Source organism: Sus scrofa, chromosome 1 (genome assembly GCF_054392235.1).
Source record: "Sus scrofa isolate SSC_HxYL_T2T_F1_AM1 chromosome 1, Sscrofa_HxYL_maternal_Yorkshire_Landrace_v2.0, whole genome shotgun sequence".
Lineage (NCBI taxonomy): Eukaryota > Metazoa > Chordata > Mammalia > Artiodactyla > Suidae > Sus > Sus scrofa.
Window position 1 is genome coordinate 232098043 of NC_139383.1, and position 13853 is coordinate 232111895.

Consider the following 13853-nt stretch of genomic DNA (forward strand, 5'->3'; position numbering starts at 1 on the left):
TATGACAATGTGGTCTCACATTGTATCCCACAATTGTATCCCTTGGTCTCACTCAGTGTATCCCACACAGAAGACACTTAACAATGTATAAATTAAAGCATGTCGTGTATACTCATTTTCAAAAGCCATTAAATACATAACTATAGAGTTTGGCCCCAAATGCCTAAAAAACAAAAGGTTTGCTACTTAAACTAGTAAGCTTTAGTAACTAAAAAAGAACAGCCCTCTTTCAGAATATAAATTCATGCCTACCTGATGGTGTAAGCAAAAAGTTCTGAGATCATCCAAATTGAATTCTCTCTCATGACCACCAAGACCATGTGTGATGACCCTGTTAGCACTGTTTGAACCAAGGCCATGATTGTGCATCTTTCTTCATCTCCGAAGTACTTTACAAAAGAGTTATGTATCGTTACAATAAAAAACACGAGTTACAAAGGGAAACATTTTGTTTGCAATTCTTATTACATTTTTAGTACCAGTCAAGGTAATCAGTCATATTAAAAATATATAATTTAATTCTCAAATAATAACTTTGTTCATCTTTGTCCTAATGTACATTGTCCACAGAATCCAAAGCTGAATATTTTCTGTAGGTGATGCACATATGCTAATGACAGCATCAAGTTCAGAAATGGAAGCAGACATATTATCCTTTTATAAAAATAAACTTGGGAAGTTCTCTTGTGGCAAAGTGGGTTAAGGATCTGCCTGTTGCTGCAGCTGTGGCACAGGCTGCAACTGTGGCATGGGTTCGATCCCTGGCCCAGGAACTTCCATGTGCCATGGATGCAGCAAAAAAGAAACAAACAAACAAAAAACTTGGTCCCAGAGAGCGAGCATAAAAAAAAAAAAGAGTGAGCATTAAAAAAAAAAAAAAAAAAGGCACAGCATTAGAGGAGAATTGTTTCAACTTAAGTCGCTGTAGGATCTCTCACTTTGGGCGGGCTGCTCAGAGTACCGTGTCTCCTAAATCAGTGTGCTCCTCTAGAAAGGTGTGTTAAGTTAACAATGTAACAGAACAATAAAGCAAAAATAACTATACAACAATTAGTCCCCCTTACCAAAATGGTAAGAAGTTCACAAATAATTAAGTGCTTCTTCCATGTCCGGCCTTCATCATTTTTTGACTTCTAGTAAGGCCTCCCCTTACAAATTTATTGAAAATGCTCTGCACGCCAGCAAGCTCACTGTCCTCTCCCCTAAAGAGGAAGGAGTGAAATTCACTTTCAATAGGTAGGTGGACAATTTTTTCCATTTTCCCTTGGGCAACTGGGGTCTATCTAAACATAGGTTAGATTCAGAGACAGGTGACAGGAAGTCATCCCTTGGCTAGACACTGCATGACCACTCCGCAGAAAATGCTGTTTATGCCTTGTTTTGTACAATAATGTGAAAAAAAAATATGCTTTAATACACAGGTGCCACTGATGAACCATCCTCTGCCACCTTCATCCCCCTGAATGGCTAAAATCTGGTCAGACAGACCCCATTTGGGTGTCATTGTCATGGTCACTTGGATCCCAAAGCTTCCAGGGTGCCATCTGGTCAGGGAGCATGTAGTCTGTCCTTCGTGGCAAACGTCCTCTGTTGTAAGTACCAGCGGATTCTCCTCCAGGGTCACAGGGCCTCCAGTCTTCATGGGTGGAGATAGGTTTTCTTAGCTGCCCTGGGACAACTGGGTTTCACATTTCCTGAAACTGGATCTGTGGAAGGAGTCTCTGAAATTGAGAGAGAGAGGACAGAGGTAAGAAAGATCAATTCACCTTTTAAAGAGGTGGGGAGGGGGGATTCTCATTGTGGCTCAGCGGGTTACGAACCTGACCGATACCCATGAGGATGTGGGTTCAATCCCTGGCCCCATCCAGTGGATTAAGGATCCCGCATTGCTGTGGCTGTGGCGTAGGCTGGCAGCTGCAGCTCCGAATTGACCCCTAGCCTGGGAACTTCCATAGGCTGCAGGTTTGGCTCTAAAAAGCAGAAGAAAAAAAAAAAAAAGAAGGGTCAGGGGAATCACTTTCTAGAAAAGGACATCAGTCTTGGAGAACTTGGCAAATACGTAAACAAGGTGCAGCCATCCCTTTGCACTGTGCTGGAAGGAACGGGCAGTAATTCGGCCTGGGAAGAAGCTGGCAGCAGGCCACACGGAGGCCCCAGGGAGGTCACGGAGAAGGCTGGGGGATCAGGATGCAGGCAGAGCAGATCACGCTGGGGCTTCTCTGATTCCACCCCTGGAGGTGCCCCGGTTCAGCTGCTGGGCCTCCAGCACGCTCATTTCTCCTCCAGGAAAAGGCCTCCCCTGCTCTCCTCTCACCTCTTTTGACTCTCGACTCTGAATATCGGCTTGTAGAGTTCTGGAATTTTCCGTTCAATCATTGGCCGGAGGCTCTCTCTCAGCTTGTGGTAGTTCTTTTTGAGTTCCAGCTGATACTCCTTTTGGTCGGCCGTGATGAGACGCTTGTTTTTCTCCACGGCTTCACCGCATCTGAGAGGCAAATATTGGGGCAGGGAGGAAAATGAGGTTTTCTTTCACTGGAGTTTGAAGTGCTTAGAGATTTTCTATATTTGAATCATTTAATCTATACCAAATGAATGAGGCAGGCTATTATCACCCTCATGCCTTGGGTGAAGAAACTCAGGCATGGAAAGCTTAAGAAGCTTGCCTCATGTCATCAAGCCAGTAAACTGCAAAGCAGGATTCAGTGCCTGTCTCCCACACAGTCTGGTACATACCAAAGAGGCAAAGCATGTTATTTAAACCTGATGAAGCTTGGCCTTTTATGTTATACTGGTCTACCTAAGGTAACTTACAAATCAACAGACCTCAAAGGGACGACGACATGATGGTTGAAACTTTGCTGATATGCACTGATTGGTAATAATTCGGTTTTCCTTCAGATAAATAGGATTCCTGTGATCACCGTGGTCTAAGCTATTCTCCGAATAGCGGGGCTAGATTTGGATCATGTGATGCAGATACCCGGGCCTTGCTGCCGAATCCTCCCTATTACCACTCTGTAACACTTGGGATGACGAAGGTAAGGAGGGTGGCATGAAAGCACCATGGCCTAGGCAAGAGTAAACCTATGGCCACCGCTTCATCAGAGAATTAGCATGCTATGGAAGAATGGTGTGCTTTAATTTGCCCCAGAAGCCAAAAGAACTCCCTGGACTGCATTTTCACCTATCTTTTAAGTTGGACATTAACTGAAGCAAACTGTAGGATACCTAAGGTTTCATATCAAAAGTTTCAGGGAAGGGAGTTCCCTTTGTGGCTCAGTGGTTAATGATCCCAACTAGGATCCATGAGGATGCAGGTTCGATCCCTGGCCTCACCCAGTGGGTTAGGGATCTGGCATTGCTGTGACCTGTGGGGGTAGGCTGCAGATGTGGCTCAGATCCCGAGTTGCTGTGGCTGTGGTGTAGGCCGGCAGCTATAGCTTGGATTCGACCCCTAGCCTGGGAACTCCCATATGGCACCAATGTGGCCCTAAGAAGCAAAAAAAAAAAAAAAAAAAAAAAAAAGTTTCAGAGAAGAGGTAGAAAGGGGAGGTATATAGCCTTTGAATCCTGAGAAACCTATATCACCCCTTACTATTTTTTTTATTGCCTCTTAACTAACAGTTATAATCTACGACTATGTGTAAAATGAAGTCAGTTTCAGGGTGACTTTGAGGCCCAGTTTTGTGACACTGGCAGATTACAGGAGGCCTGTAGATGTCTACTCTGCAAATCTGAGGAGAAGTAACGACAATCTGTGTGGTTTTTATCAGAAGACAAAATATTGTTTTTAGAAGACTATATTAATATAGGTGGAGTAAAAAACAGGGAGCCAGGCATTCAACTTCCCTCCTAGAGAAAGCCGTATCTCTTGGGAAATGCACACAGGATCATATAACTACATTGCAAACAATATTTTTACATAGTCTTATCTGTAACATTTTCATTAGGTTCACAAATGTCTGAACAGTGCTGCTCTCACTCAGTGACACCACTGCTCTAGACAGCCCCCTCTTTTGCTGCTCCTTTCATTGATAAGTTCACTAACAAAAGCATTTCCCCCCTCTTTTATTTATGGCTGTGCCTGTGGCATGTGGAAGTTCCCAGGCCCGGGATGGAAACTGTGCTGCAGTTGTGACAGCAATGCCAGATCCTTAACCAGCTGCACCACAAGGGAACTTCCACAAGCATTTTCTTTTCTTTTCTTTTTTTTTTTCAATCTTTTTGCCTTTTCTAGGGCTGCTCCTACAGCATATGGAGGCTCCCAGGCTAGGGGTCTAATTGGAGCTGTAGGCACCGGCCTATGGCACAGCCACAGCAACTCGGGATCTGAGCCACGTCTGTGACCTACACCATAGCTCACGGCAACACCGGATCCTTAACCCACTGAGCAAGGCCAGGGATTGAACCCGTGACCTCGTGGTTCCCAGTTGGATTCGTTAACCACTGAGCCACGACGGGAACTCCCAAGCATTTTCTTATAGTCAATGTACTGGAGTTTTTCAGCAGTCAGAGTCCTACAGAAACCAAACTGATGGAGACTAGAAAGGGAAGGAAGTTGTGCTTCCAGAATATGGCTCCTGGCTTTTGTCGGGAGTAACTTCCACAGGCCTCTATTTAAGGAGTTAGGTGTCTTTTCTACAGAGAGGCTGGTCATGTAGCCCTCATTCTCTGCATCGCTTGCCCTCTGTCCTCTGTAATGCTCCTTCAGCACTGCTCACACATCAGTCCCTCAGTATGGAAAAAACTGCTAGTTTTTCCCTCAGTATCCGTTCCTACTCTTCCTAAATAACAGAACTCCAGGTGGTATATGCACCTGGAAAATTATCTTTCCAAGCCTCCCTTACAGATAGGGATGGCTGATGAGATACAAGATGAAGTCACTAGGAAAGCTCTTTAAAGGGGTATAGGCTTTTGCTCTTTCCTCACTTCTATTCCTGATACCTAGGATGTGGCTGTGATGGCCAGAGCAATAGCAGCCATACTGTGACTATGAGGACCAGTATAGCACTATAACCAGGATAGCAGAGGGAAACAACGGTAAGAGCCAATGTTGCCACCACACAGCTCTGGGATGACTATCTCTGATCTTATTTCATCTGAAAGAAAAATAAGTTTTTATTTTATTTAAGCAACTTTTACTCCCATTCTCTGTTACTGAATGTAGTTTCTAGAGAGAACAGTACAACATAGCAGTTAAAGGGACAGATTCTACAGCTAGGGTGCTCACCTCTGAATTCTGCTTTGCTGCTTATTGGCTTTGTGACATTAGGCAAGTTACTTAAGCTTTCCATGCCTGAGTTTCTTCACCTGAGGTGTGAAGATGATAATAGTCTACCTCATAAATTTTTGTAAATTAAATGAGTTAAATATGGAAAATGTATAGAATAGTACTGTGCATAGCTAAAACCTAGAACATTTATTGTTACTGTTATTATTATTCCCATTCGACCCAGTCTGAGTGCAGAAATTATTTATTCAATAGGTCTAGGATGATGGACTATTAATAGAGATTTTATACTTTAGTTCCTTTTTTTCCTCCCTAGTCAATGACTAAGATGCAAAAAGATGAAGAGCCTTGTCCAAAGTCACACACCTGTTGGACCAGCAGAAGTGGATATAAATCTGGGATCTTGCTGCTCCCAGGCTGATGTCTTATCAGCTCCACTGTGTGTTATGGTACAAATCTTACAGGGGCAGACAAGTCACAGGTAGACAATATCTATATGTAAATCAGATTAATTCTCTTTCCTACTCAAACTGATCTAGTCTCTATTTGCCCCCATGATTAATCTTGTACTTATCAATCATTTAATCTGTGCCTACTCTACTGACTCTTTTTATCCTGATACTAACTTTAAGAGGTAGTTTCTATTATCATTCCCATTTTACAGCTGGGGAAACTGAGGAAGGTATCTTGCCCAAGGTTACACTGGGCAAGGCAGAGTGGGTATTTGGACCCAGGCAACCTGACTTGCGAGTCCTATTCCTAACCTCAACACCCCAGATGCTACCAAGGAAGGACCCTGACCCTGCCAGCTAGACTCCAGGCACATGGCCTTGGTTTCAAGTTGGAACTGTTGTCTCTGGAGTCCTAATTTGTAGTATTTGACTCTCTCACCTTCCTCCTAGTAATGCTTTAGCAAGTCTACACCTGAAGCCCACTGAAAAAACAGAGCTACTAGAATGAGGGGCAGGATACTGGAGAAATAAGGGATAGGCTCCCTCCGTCCTCCTGTGCCTAGAGTGATGGATATGCTGGAAGCAGATTCTTTGGACCTACTGACCACTCCAGAGCCCAGGTAGGGGGTGGGGGTCCCCAGATCAGATTCCAGGCTAGTCTTTAATGCTTGATTCACATTTCACTGTCTTTTACCTCCTTCAGGCCCTGGGCTTTTGTCCTGAGGAGTCACAGAACCCTGTGGTCCCAATGATTGTGCAATATTATTTATTTCGGTATCAGCCCAGCAACCCTCTGACAGTGCCTGGCCCTGAAGCCAGAGACCCCACCAAGCCCTGAGGACTGAGAGCTTGTTTAAGAGAACCAGGGGTGGAGGTGGGCTAGGAGAGAGGATAGGAGGCACTGTAACAAAAATGGATTTTTTTCTCCGTAGGATAACAGCAGGTGGGATGGGGGTGGGGAAGCCATGCGTGTGCATGCACACACACACACGTGTGTGTGTGTGTGTGTGTGTTGTGCTGCTCCCCAATTTCCTATCCAGCCTCCTAGGCCCACTAAGAGATGCTGGAAAAGGGACAGAAGTCCTTCACACATTGCCACTATTGACCAGCACCTGAGTGACCTCTCATGATATTTAATGCTTTGTTTTCTCACCAAATACTCAGGTCTCTTTCTACCTACTGCTTCTGTTTCTACTCACACTGCCCACACTTGGTTCTCCTCTGGCTACTTGGACAAATTCCCTTTCCTTCCAATTCCCAGACCCTAACTCCTGTTTAAAAACACCACCATGCATCATCCTGTTTTTTGACTCTGTGTACAGTGAAACCCTATCTGGGTGCATCTGAAACTATGTCCCTTAAAGGCAGCCTGGAACTGATGCCATTGAATCCTGCTATCTTTTCTTTGCTTTTTTTTTTTTTAAGGGCCGCACTTGTGGCATTTGGAAGTTTCCAGGCTAGGGGTCAAATTGGAACAGCAGCTGCCATCTTACGCCATAGCCACAGCAATGTGGGATCTGAGCCTCATCTGTGACCTACACCACAGCTCATGACAATGCCAGATCCTTAACCCACTGAGCAAGGCAAAGGGATTAAACCCACATCCTCATAGATACTAGTCGGGTTCGTCACTGCTGAGCCAAGAAGGGAACTCGCCTGCTATAATTTAAGAATCACTTTGTCTTTATAGGAATGAGAGTCACATACTGTTATGGACTGAATGTGTGTGTTCCCCCAAATTAATATGTTGAAGCCCTGACCCCCATGTGATGGAATTTGGAGGTGGAGCCTTTGGGAGGAATGAAGGTCTAAATCAGGCATGAGGATGGGACCCACATGATGGGATTAGTGACCTTGTAAGAAGGAATACTAGAGCTGTCTTCTTCCCTTCTCTACTGTGAGAGGATACAGTGAGAAGATGGACATTACCAGCAAGGAGGTTCTCCCCAGGAACTGAATCTGCTGGCACCTTAACCTTGGACTTCCCAGCCTCCAGCACTATGAGAAATAAATATCTGTTGTTCAAGTCTCTTTGTAGTGTTATAGTGGCCCAAGCTGAGTAAGACAGAAATGTAAGAAGAAGAAAATTTAAAAACACAGAATGGCACAGGCTGCAGTGTTTAAAAATAGTCTGGTCCATGATTTTCTTTTCTATAGAAAGGTTCATTTGTGCCATATATTAGATTCCAGATATAAGTGGTATCATATTATATTTGTCTTTCTCTTTCTGACTTACTTCACTCAGTCTGAGACTCTCTAGTTCCATCCATGTGGCTGCAAATGGCATTATTTTGTTCTTTTTTATGGCTGAGTCACCTATGATGGAGCATGATAATGTGAGAAAAAAGAATGTATACATGTATGTGTGACTGGGTCACCATGCTGTGCCGTAGAAAATTGACAGAACAGGAGTTCCCGTCGTGGCGCAGTGGTTAACGAATCCGACTAGGAACCATGAGGTTGCGGGTTCGGTCCCTGCCCTTGCTCAGTGGGTTAAGGATCTGGTGTTGCCGTGAGCTGTGGTGTAGGTCGCAGACGCGGCTCGGATCCTGCGTTGCTGTGCCTCTGGCGTAGGCCGGTGGCTACAGCTCCGATTCGACCCCTAGCCTGGGAACCTCCATATGCCGCGGGAGCAGCCTAAGAAATAGCAACAACAACAACAACAACAACAAAAAAGACAAAAGACAAAAAAAAAAGAAAAGAAAATTGACAGAACACTGTAAACCAGCTATAACGGAAACAAATAAAAATCATTATATATATAAAAAAATAGTCTGGGTGTTTTGGGGAGCACAGGAGGGAATCAGAATGTTGTTGCTCTCCATCCTGACTTCTGAAAACCTGAGGTTTTTTTTTCTTATTGTAGGAAAAAGCAGGAGGAGGTGAAAGCCCCATCTTGGCAACCATCTGAAGAGCCGTGGGACTGGCTGGATGGCTCATGTTCTTTATGGCTCCAGTTCTGCTACAGCTCAGTCAGAAGGGCCAGTGGTGGGACCCAGCCTGAGGGCAGCCAGTCAACATACATTTCTGCTACTAGCCATTAGCATCAGAAGGCTCACTTATGCTCACCTTGGAAATCTGGGCGAGACCTAAGAATAGTTTCACCCCTACACATTTTCCAGTCCTGCGTCACCTCTGCTGATAGCACAGGTGCAAACCACTTGACCAAACAGTTCTGCTATTCATGATAAAGCCACAGCCTGCTGACTGGACTCGAGAAGCAATTAAGCAAAGGAAGGTTTCCTCGCCTACTACTTGTATTGAGGGTATAAGTGACAGATCATCACATTTGCCCTTGTGAATGTATGGTTTGATGAGTTTTAGTAGATTTATACAGTTATGCAAATTTCACCACAATCTCACCTGTACTTTTGATCTATGTTAAATAAAGTGGAAAGAAAGTCACTGTACTTTGACAACCAAGTCATGAGAAGTACTATCTGTTTGTTTTCTTTTTTTTTTTTTTTTTTGTCTTTTTGCTATTTCTTTGTCTTTTTGTTGTTGTTGTTGTTGTTGCCATTTCTTGGGCCGCTCCCGCGGCATATGGAGGTTCCCAGGCTAGGGGTTGAATCGGAGCTGTAGCCACCGGCCTACGCCAGAGTCACAGCAACGAGGGATCCGAGCCGCGTCTGCAACCTACACCACAGCTCACGGCAACACCAGATCCTTAACCCACTGAGCAAGGGCAGGGACCGAACCCGCAACCTCATGGTTCCTAGTCGGATTCGTTAACCACTGCGCCACGACGGGAACTCCTGTTTGTTTTCTTTTTTTGCTGCCTTGAGGTATATGGAGTTCCCAGGCCAGGGATCATATCTGAGCCTCATGTGTGACCTATGCTGCAGCTTTGGCAAACATCAGACCCTTTAACCCACTGAGCTGGGTGGGGGATTGAACTTGTATCCTGGTGCTGCAGAGATGCCACAGACCCCTCTGCACCACAGTGGGAACTCTCAGAAGTACTGTTTTGCCTGTAGCCTTTTCTCATTTACTGGGACTTCATCTTTGCCCATGTGTAGCATAGCACGGTGCTTGGCACAACATATGGGTTCATTAAGTATTTACTGAATGATTGGACTGTCATCTATAGTTGTTCAAAAGTGTAATAGTTTTGAAGGGAGGAAAGGGAAGGAAAAATGGGAGTGACAACAGTCCTGGCCTGAGGGAAGAAGCCCCTGGGGAGGAGGGAGGGAAGAGAAAATGTGAGATGGCAGCAATTGAGCAACCTGTACAGTGTTATAACCTCTACTCAAAGTTTGGTTTCCTCTAGCAATTTCATAAGCACCTGGGAGCTTGGAAGAAGTGCAGAGTCTCAGGCCCCAGACCTACTGAATTGGAATCTGCATTTTGACAAGATCCTTAGGGCATCTGTTTGCACAGGGAAGTTTGAGAATCACTGATAGATATTCCTGTGGCATTCCCAGGAGAGGGCAGCTGTCCACCCAGCAAGCGGGAAGTGGGATTACAGCCTGCTTTCCCATGTGAATCAAAGGAAGGGTTCAAGAACAACATTTTCAATGGTGAATTTGATTTTGAAAATCCAGCATTTTTGCAGGCCCTCTTGGGAGAAAGAGAAGTCGGTGATAACTAGTACACGACTTTGTTAAAGGACCATCCCTAAGAAAATCCGCTTCCTTTTGTGCATCTTATGTGGGACTAATTGTACTCAGCTCTGGTTCTCTGTGTAGTCACTTGTCCTGGGGCTGGGAGCTAATTAGAAATGCATGTTCAGTAGGGATTTTATGAGGACATTTTAACTAAGAAACAAAAAAATCACTTCTCTTAGCTAGCTTCCTTTTACATTTATATCCTACTTAGAGCCCCATTTACCAAGACCACTGTCTTTCCAGGCTCCCCTCCCTGTGCTGGCATGCCCACAGAATGCACTGCTTGGGCCAACCCGGAGGAGCCAAGATGCATCAAGGACATCCCTGGCTCCAGTCTTGTGCTCTTGTTATTCCCTTTATCAGTAATGGCTCTGTCTTCCCACCTGCATAGTCAATGGCTCACCTCTTCCTACCACCTACATACTCAAGACAAGGTTTAGGTGATGTTTTTCTGTAAAGCCTTCCCCAGCCACTCCAGCTTGCAACTGACGGTTCTCTTCTGATTTCTGTGGTCCCCTGTTTTGTGCATTCTCCACAGTTCTTAGCATGTGCTGCACTGTGTTGTTATTTAAAAAGATAAAAGTCCTATTGTCAGGAGTAGAGAAATACCCAGCTCCTGCATTTCCACATCGAATATCATACCTAGGTCCTAGTGTGTGCTCATTAAACATTTCAGAGTCCTTGCAGAGGTTCAGAGAGGCCTAGGCCACTGCCATCTTCAGGGGCCTTTAACCATAAGTCATTTTTTATTTTTATTTTTTTAAATTAATTAATTCATTAATTCATTCATTAATCTTTCTGGCTACATCCCAGGCCAGGGATTGAACCCACAACACAGCAGTGACCTGAGCCACAGCAGTGATAATGCCAGATCCTTAACCCACTGTGGTATCAGGGAATTCCAACCACAACTCATTTTAAATGAAGATACATGGAAAGTAAATTGATTTTAAAAATTCCACCAGTTATCTTTCTAGCCTTTTGTTCTATGAAAATGTACTATTTACAGAAGAATATCTAGCTTCCATGTATTGTCAAAATTGCTATCAAATACAGGAAACAATTCAAATAGAAAACATTAATAAATATAATTTCTATGTGTGCATGTATGTGCCCATGTATGTGCTCGTGCATGTGTGTGCCCATATATATATGTGCTCATGTATATGCCTATGTATATATGTGTGTGCCCATGCATGCATGTGTTCATGTATGTGCCCATGTATGTGTGTGCTCATGTATGTGTGTACCCATGTATGCATCCACGCACGTGTGTGCCCATGCACGTGTGTGCCTGTGTATGCACATGCCCATGTACGTTCATGCTCCTGTGTGTGCTCATCTGTGTGTGCCCATGTATGTATGTGTTCATGTACAGAAACACATAGCTACACACACACACACCCCTATTTCTTTTTTTTTTTTTTTTTGTCTTTTTTTTTTTTTTGCTATTTCTTTGGGCCGCTCCCGCGGCATATGGAGGTTCCCAGGCTAGGGGTCCTATCGGAGCTGTTGGAGCTGTAGCCACCGGCCTACGCCAGAGCCACAGCAACGCGGGATCCGAGCCGCGTCTGCAACCTACACCACAGCTCACGGCAACGCCGGATCGTTAACCCACTGAGCAAGGGCAGGGACCGAACCTGCAACCTCATGGTTCCTAGTCGGATTCGTTAACCACTGCGCCACAATGGGAACTCCCACACCCCTATTTCTAAGCAGCTGTGATTCACTGACGGCAAAGACCATCTCCTTCATACATAGCAAATTTACATACGTCTCAACAAAGCCCGTGAAAGTGGAGAACTTCACCTAAAACTAGCATTCTGGTGAGTTTTTGCTAAATTTAGCAAACTTTAACTTTTAGCCTCCTTTATCCCTGTTCTCCAAGTGAAGACATCCCTGTGTTTCATATGCCGCTCTAAGATTCTGGATGAAAAGAAATATGGGTACATGTTTTTCTGATGTCCTCTCTCTTATGGGTGAGGTGCCATCACCTCCTTCATAATCATTCTTTTTAGGGCCAGGGGAGTCCCAGTATATCTGTCTGCTTTGCAGCAGCTGCAAGACATTGCCCTAAGGCTCACTTCCTATCCAGGCTGAACAGGTTGCTCTCAGAGCCAGCTGCACCACAGAATTTAGGAGTAGAGATGAGGTTTGTCTGCCCATGTGAACTGCCATAGACATGATGTTTTTGTAAAATCCCAGTTTTAGAGTCTTGCCTCTCTCAATTTGAGGCAATGTCTTTTCCCTTTTGGTAAAGAAGTTGCTCTATGATATGGACAATGACAAAGACTGCCAGTGCCAAGAACCACTCAGCCTCTAGAGGCATCAGTGGAAAATCAGCACCTTGAAGGAGGGGTGGGCTATTTGGATTCAGAAGACCCACTTTGAACTCAACACTGCTACTAACTGGCTGTGTGACCTTAAGTAAAATCATCTTCCATCTCTGAACCTCCATTTCTCCTTTTGTAAAATGAAAACATGTTTTATAATATGGTTGTGAGGTACATGTGAGATAATAAAAGCACTATATAGTTTACATGTTAGTTACTTATTAGTAGGGCAAGTAGTGTTCCTTGATGCAGGGTTCTCAAATGGGGGCCTGCATCAGAATCTCCTGGAGGGCTCATTAAAACACAGGTTGCTGTGCCCTAACTCTGGAGACTCTTACTCAACAGGTCTGATTGGTAAACAGGAATCTGCCTCTCCAACAAATTTTTCAAGTGAGGCTGAAGCAGCTGGCCTGGGTGGGGACCAGACTTTTAGAGCCATTGCTCTACTACCTTCCCAGCCCTCTTCCCTCTTACCGCATTATGAATTCCTTAAAGCATAATCTCAACTTGTTGTGATGTCGATAGAGTTTTGGGTCAGCTGGAATTTCGGCCAAAAATACTTGGGCTACTTCCAGTGGTCCCTGATGGAGAAAGTGAAAAACATGACTGATGCTGGAGAAGAAATGAAATTACTTGGGAGAACATGTTGGAGTGACTTCTTTGTTTGAACATTTAATTTTGCACTTAGTTTGACCAAAATAAAAAATCAAGGAAAGGTCCTGAACTGCTGAGGAAAATGCTGAGTCCTTAGGAGTCTGGAGTTTTAGGATCATCTTCAAAAGTATAAATGTATTACCTTAATGAAATACTACCAATAATAGATTTTCCTTGATATAGAAGGGTAATATGCTACCTCAAAGGGTATGTGCTTTGAGTTGCTTTTCTGAAAATGTGGATTGTCTTGATCCATTCATTCATTCACTTGTCTAGTTGCCCCACTGGCAAGCACCACTCTGTATAATTGCTGGCTTGTGTCACATACACGCAGAGTACATGTAATCCATGGTTGTGGGCTTATAAAGTCTTCCATTTTCATAAAGGATTAGGGCTTACAAAGGCAAAAGCGTCTTAATAATTTCTGATCTTGGAAATATAACAGTCACCTCTCCTCTCGGCTATCTCTGTTCCCTTGATGTGACGTGGACACAAAAGTTTTGCAGGGGAGTCCAGTTCAGTTGTGCCAAGTGAGGAAAGGGTCACGACACACATTGAGTTTTTGTGTGTGGAGGTC

The 13853-nt window shown here is 44.3% G+C and overlaps 1 protein-coding gene across 9 annotated transcripts in view; it reads right to left on the minus strand.

The window, feature by feature from the left end:
* Nucleotides 1-442: 442 nt before the first annotated feature.
* Nucleotides 443-13853, minus strand: part of DOCK8 (dedicator of cytokinesis 8) — a 235657-nt gene continuing 222246 nt past the window's right edge. For 7 of the 9 annotated variants that reach the window (XM_084987023.1, XM_003121929.7, XM_084986994.1 and 4 more), the window contains 3 exons: nt 13097-13203; nt 2315-2485; nt 443-1721 (listed from right to left, as the gene is read on the minus strand). In XM_084987023.1, coding sequence (XP_084843149.1) covers nt 1661-1721; nt 2315-2485; nt 13097-13203 — 339 coding nt within the window. In that variant the 3' untranslated portion in view covers nt 443-1660. Of the gene's footprint in view, nt 1722-2314; nt 2486-9440; nt 11696-11992; nt 13204-13853 lie in introns of those variants that run through there. The other 2 variants (XR_014822445.1, XR_014822448.1) reach the window with 1 other exon arrangement.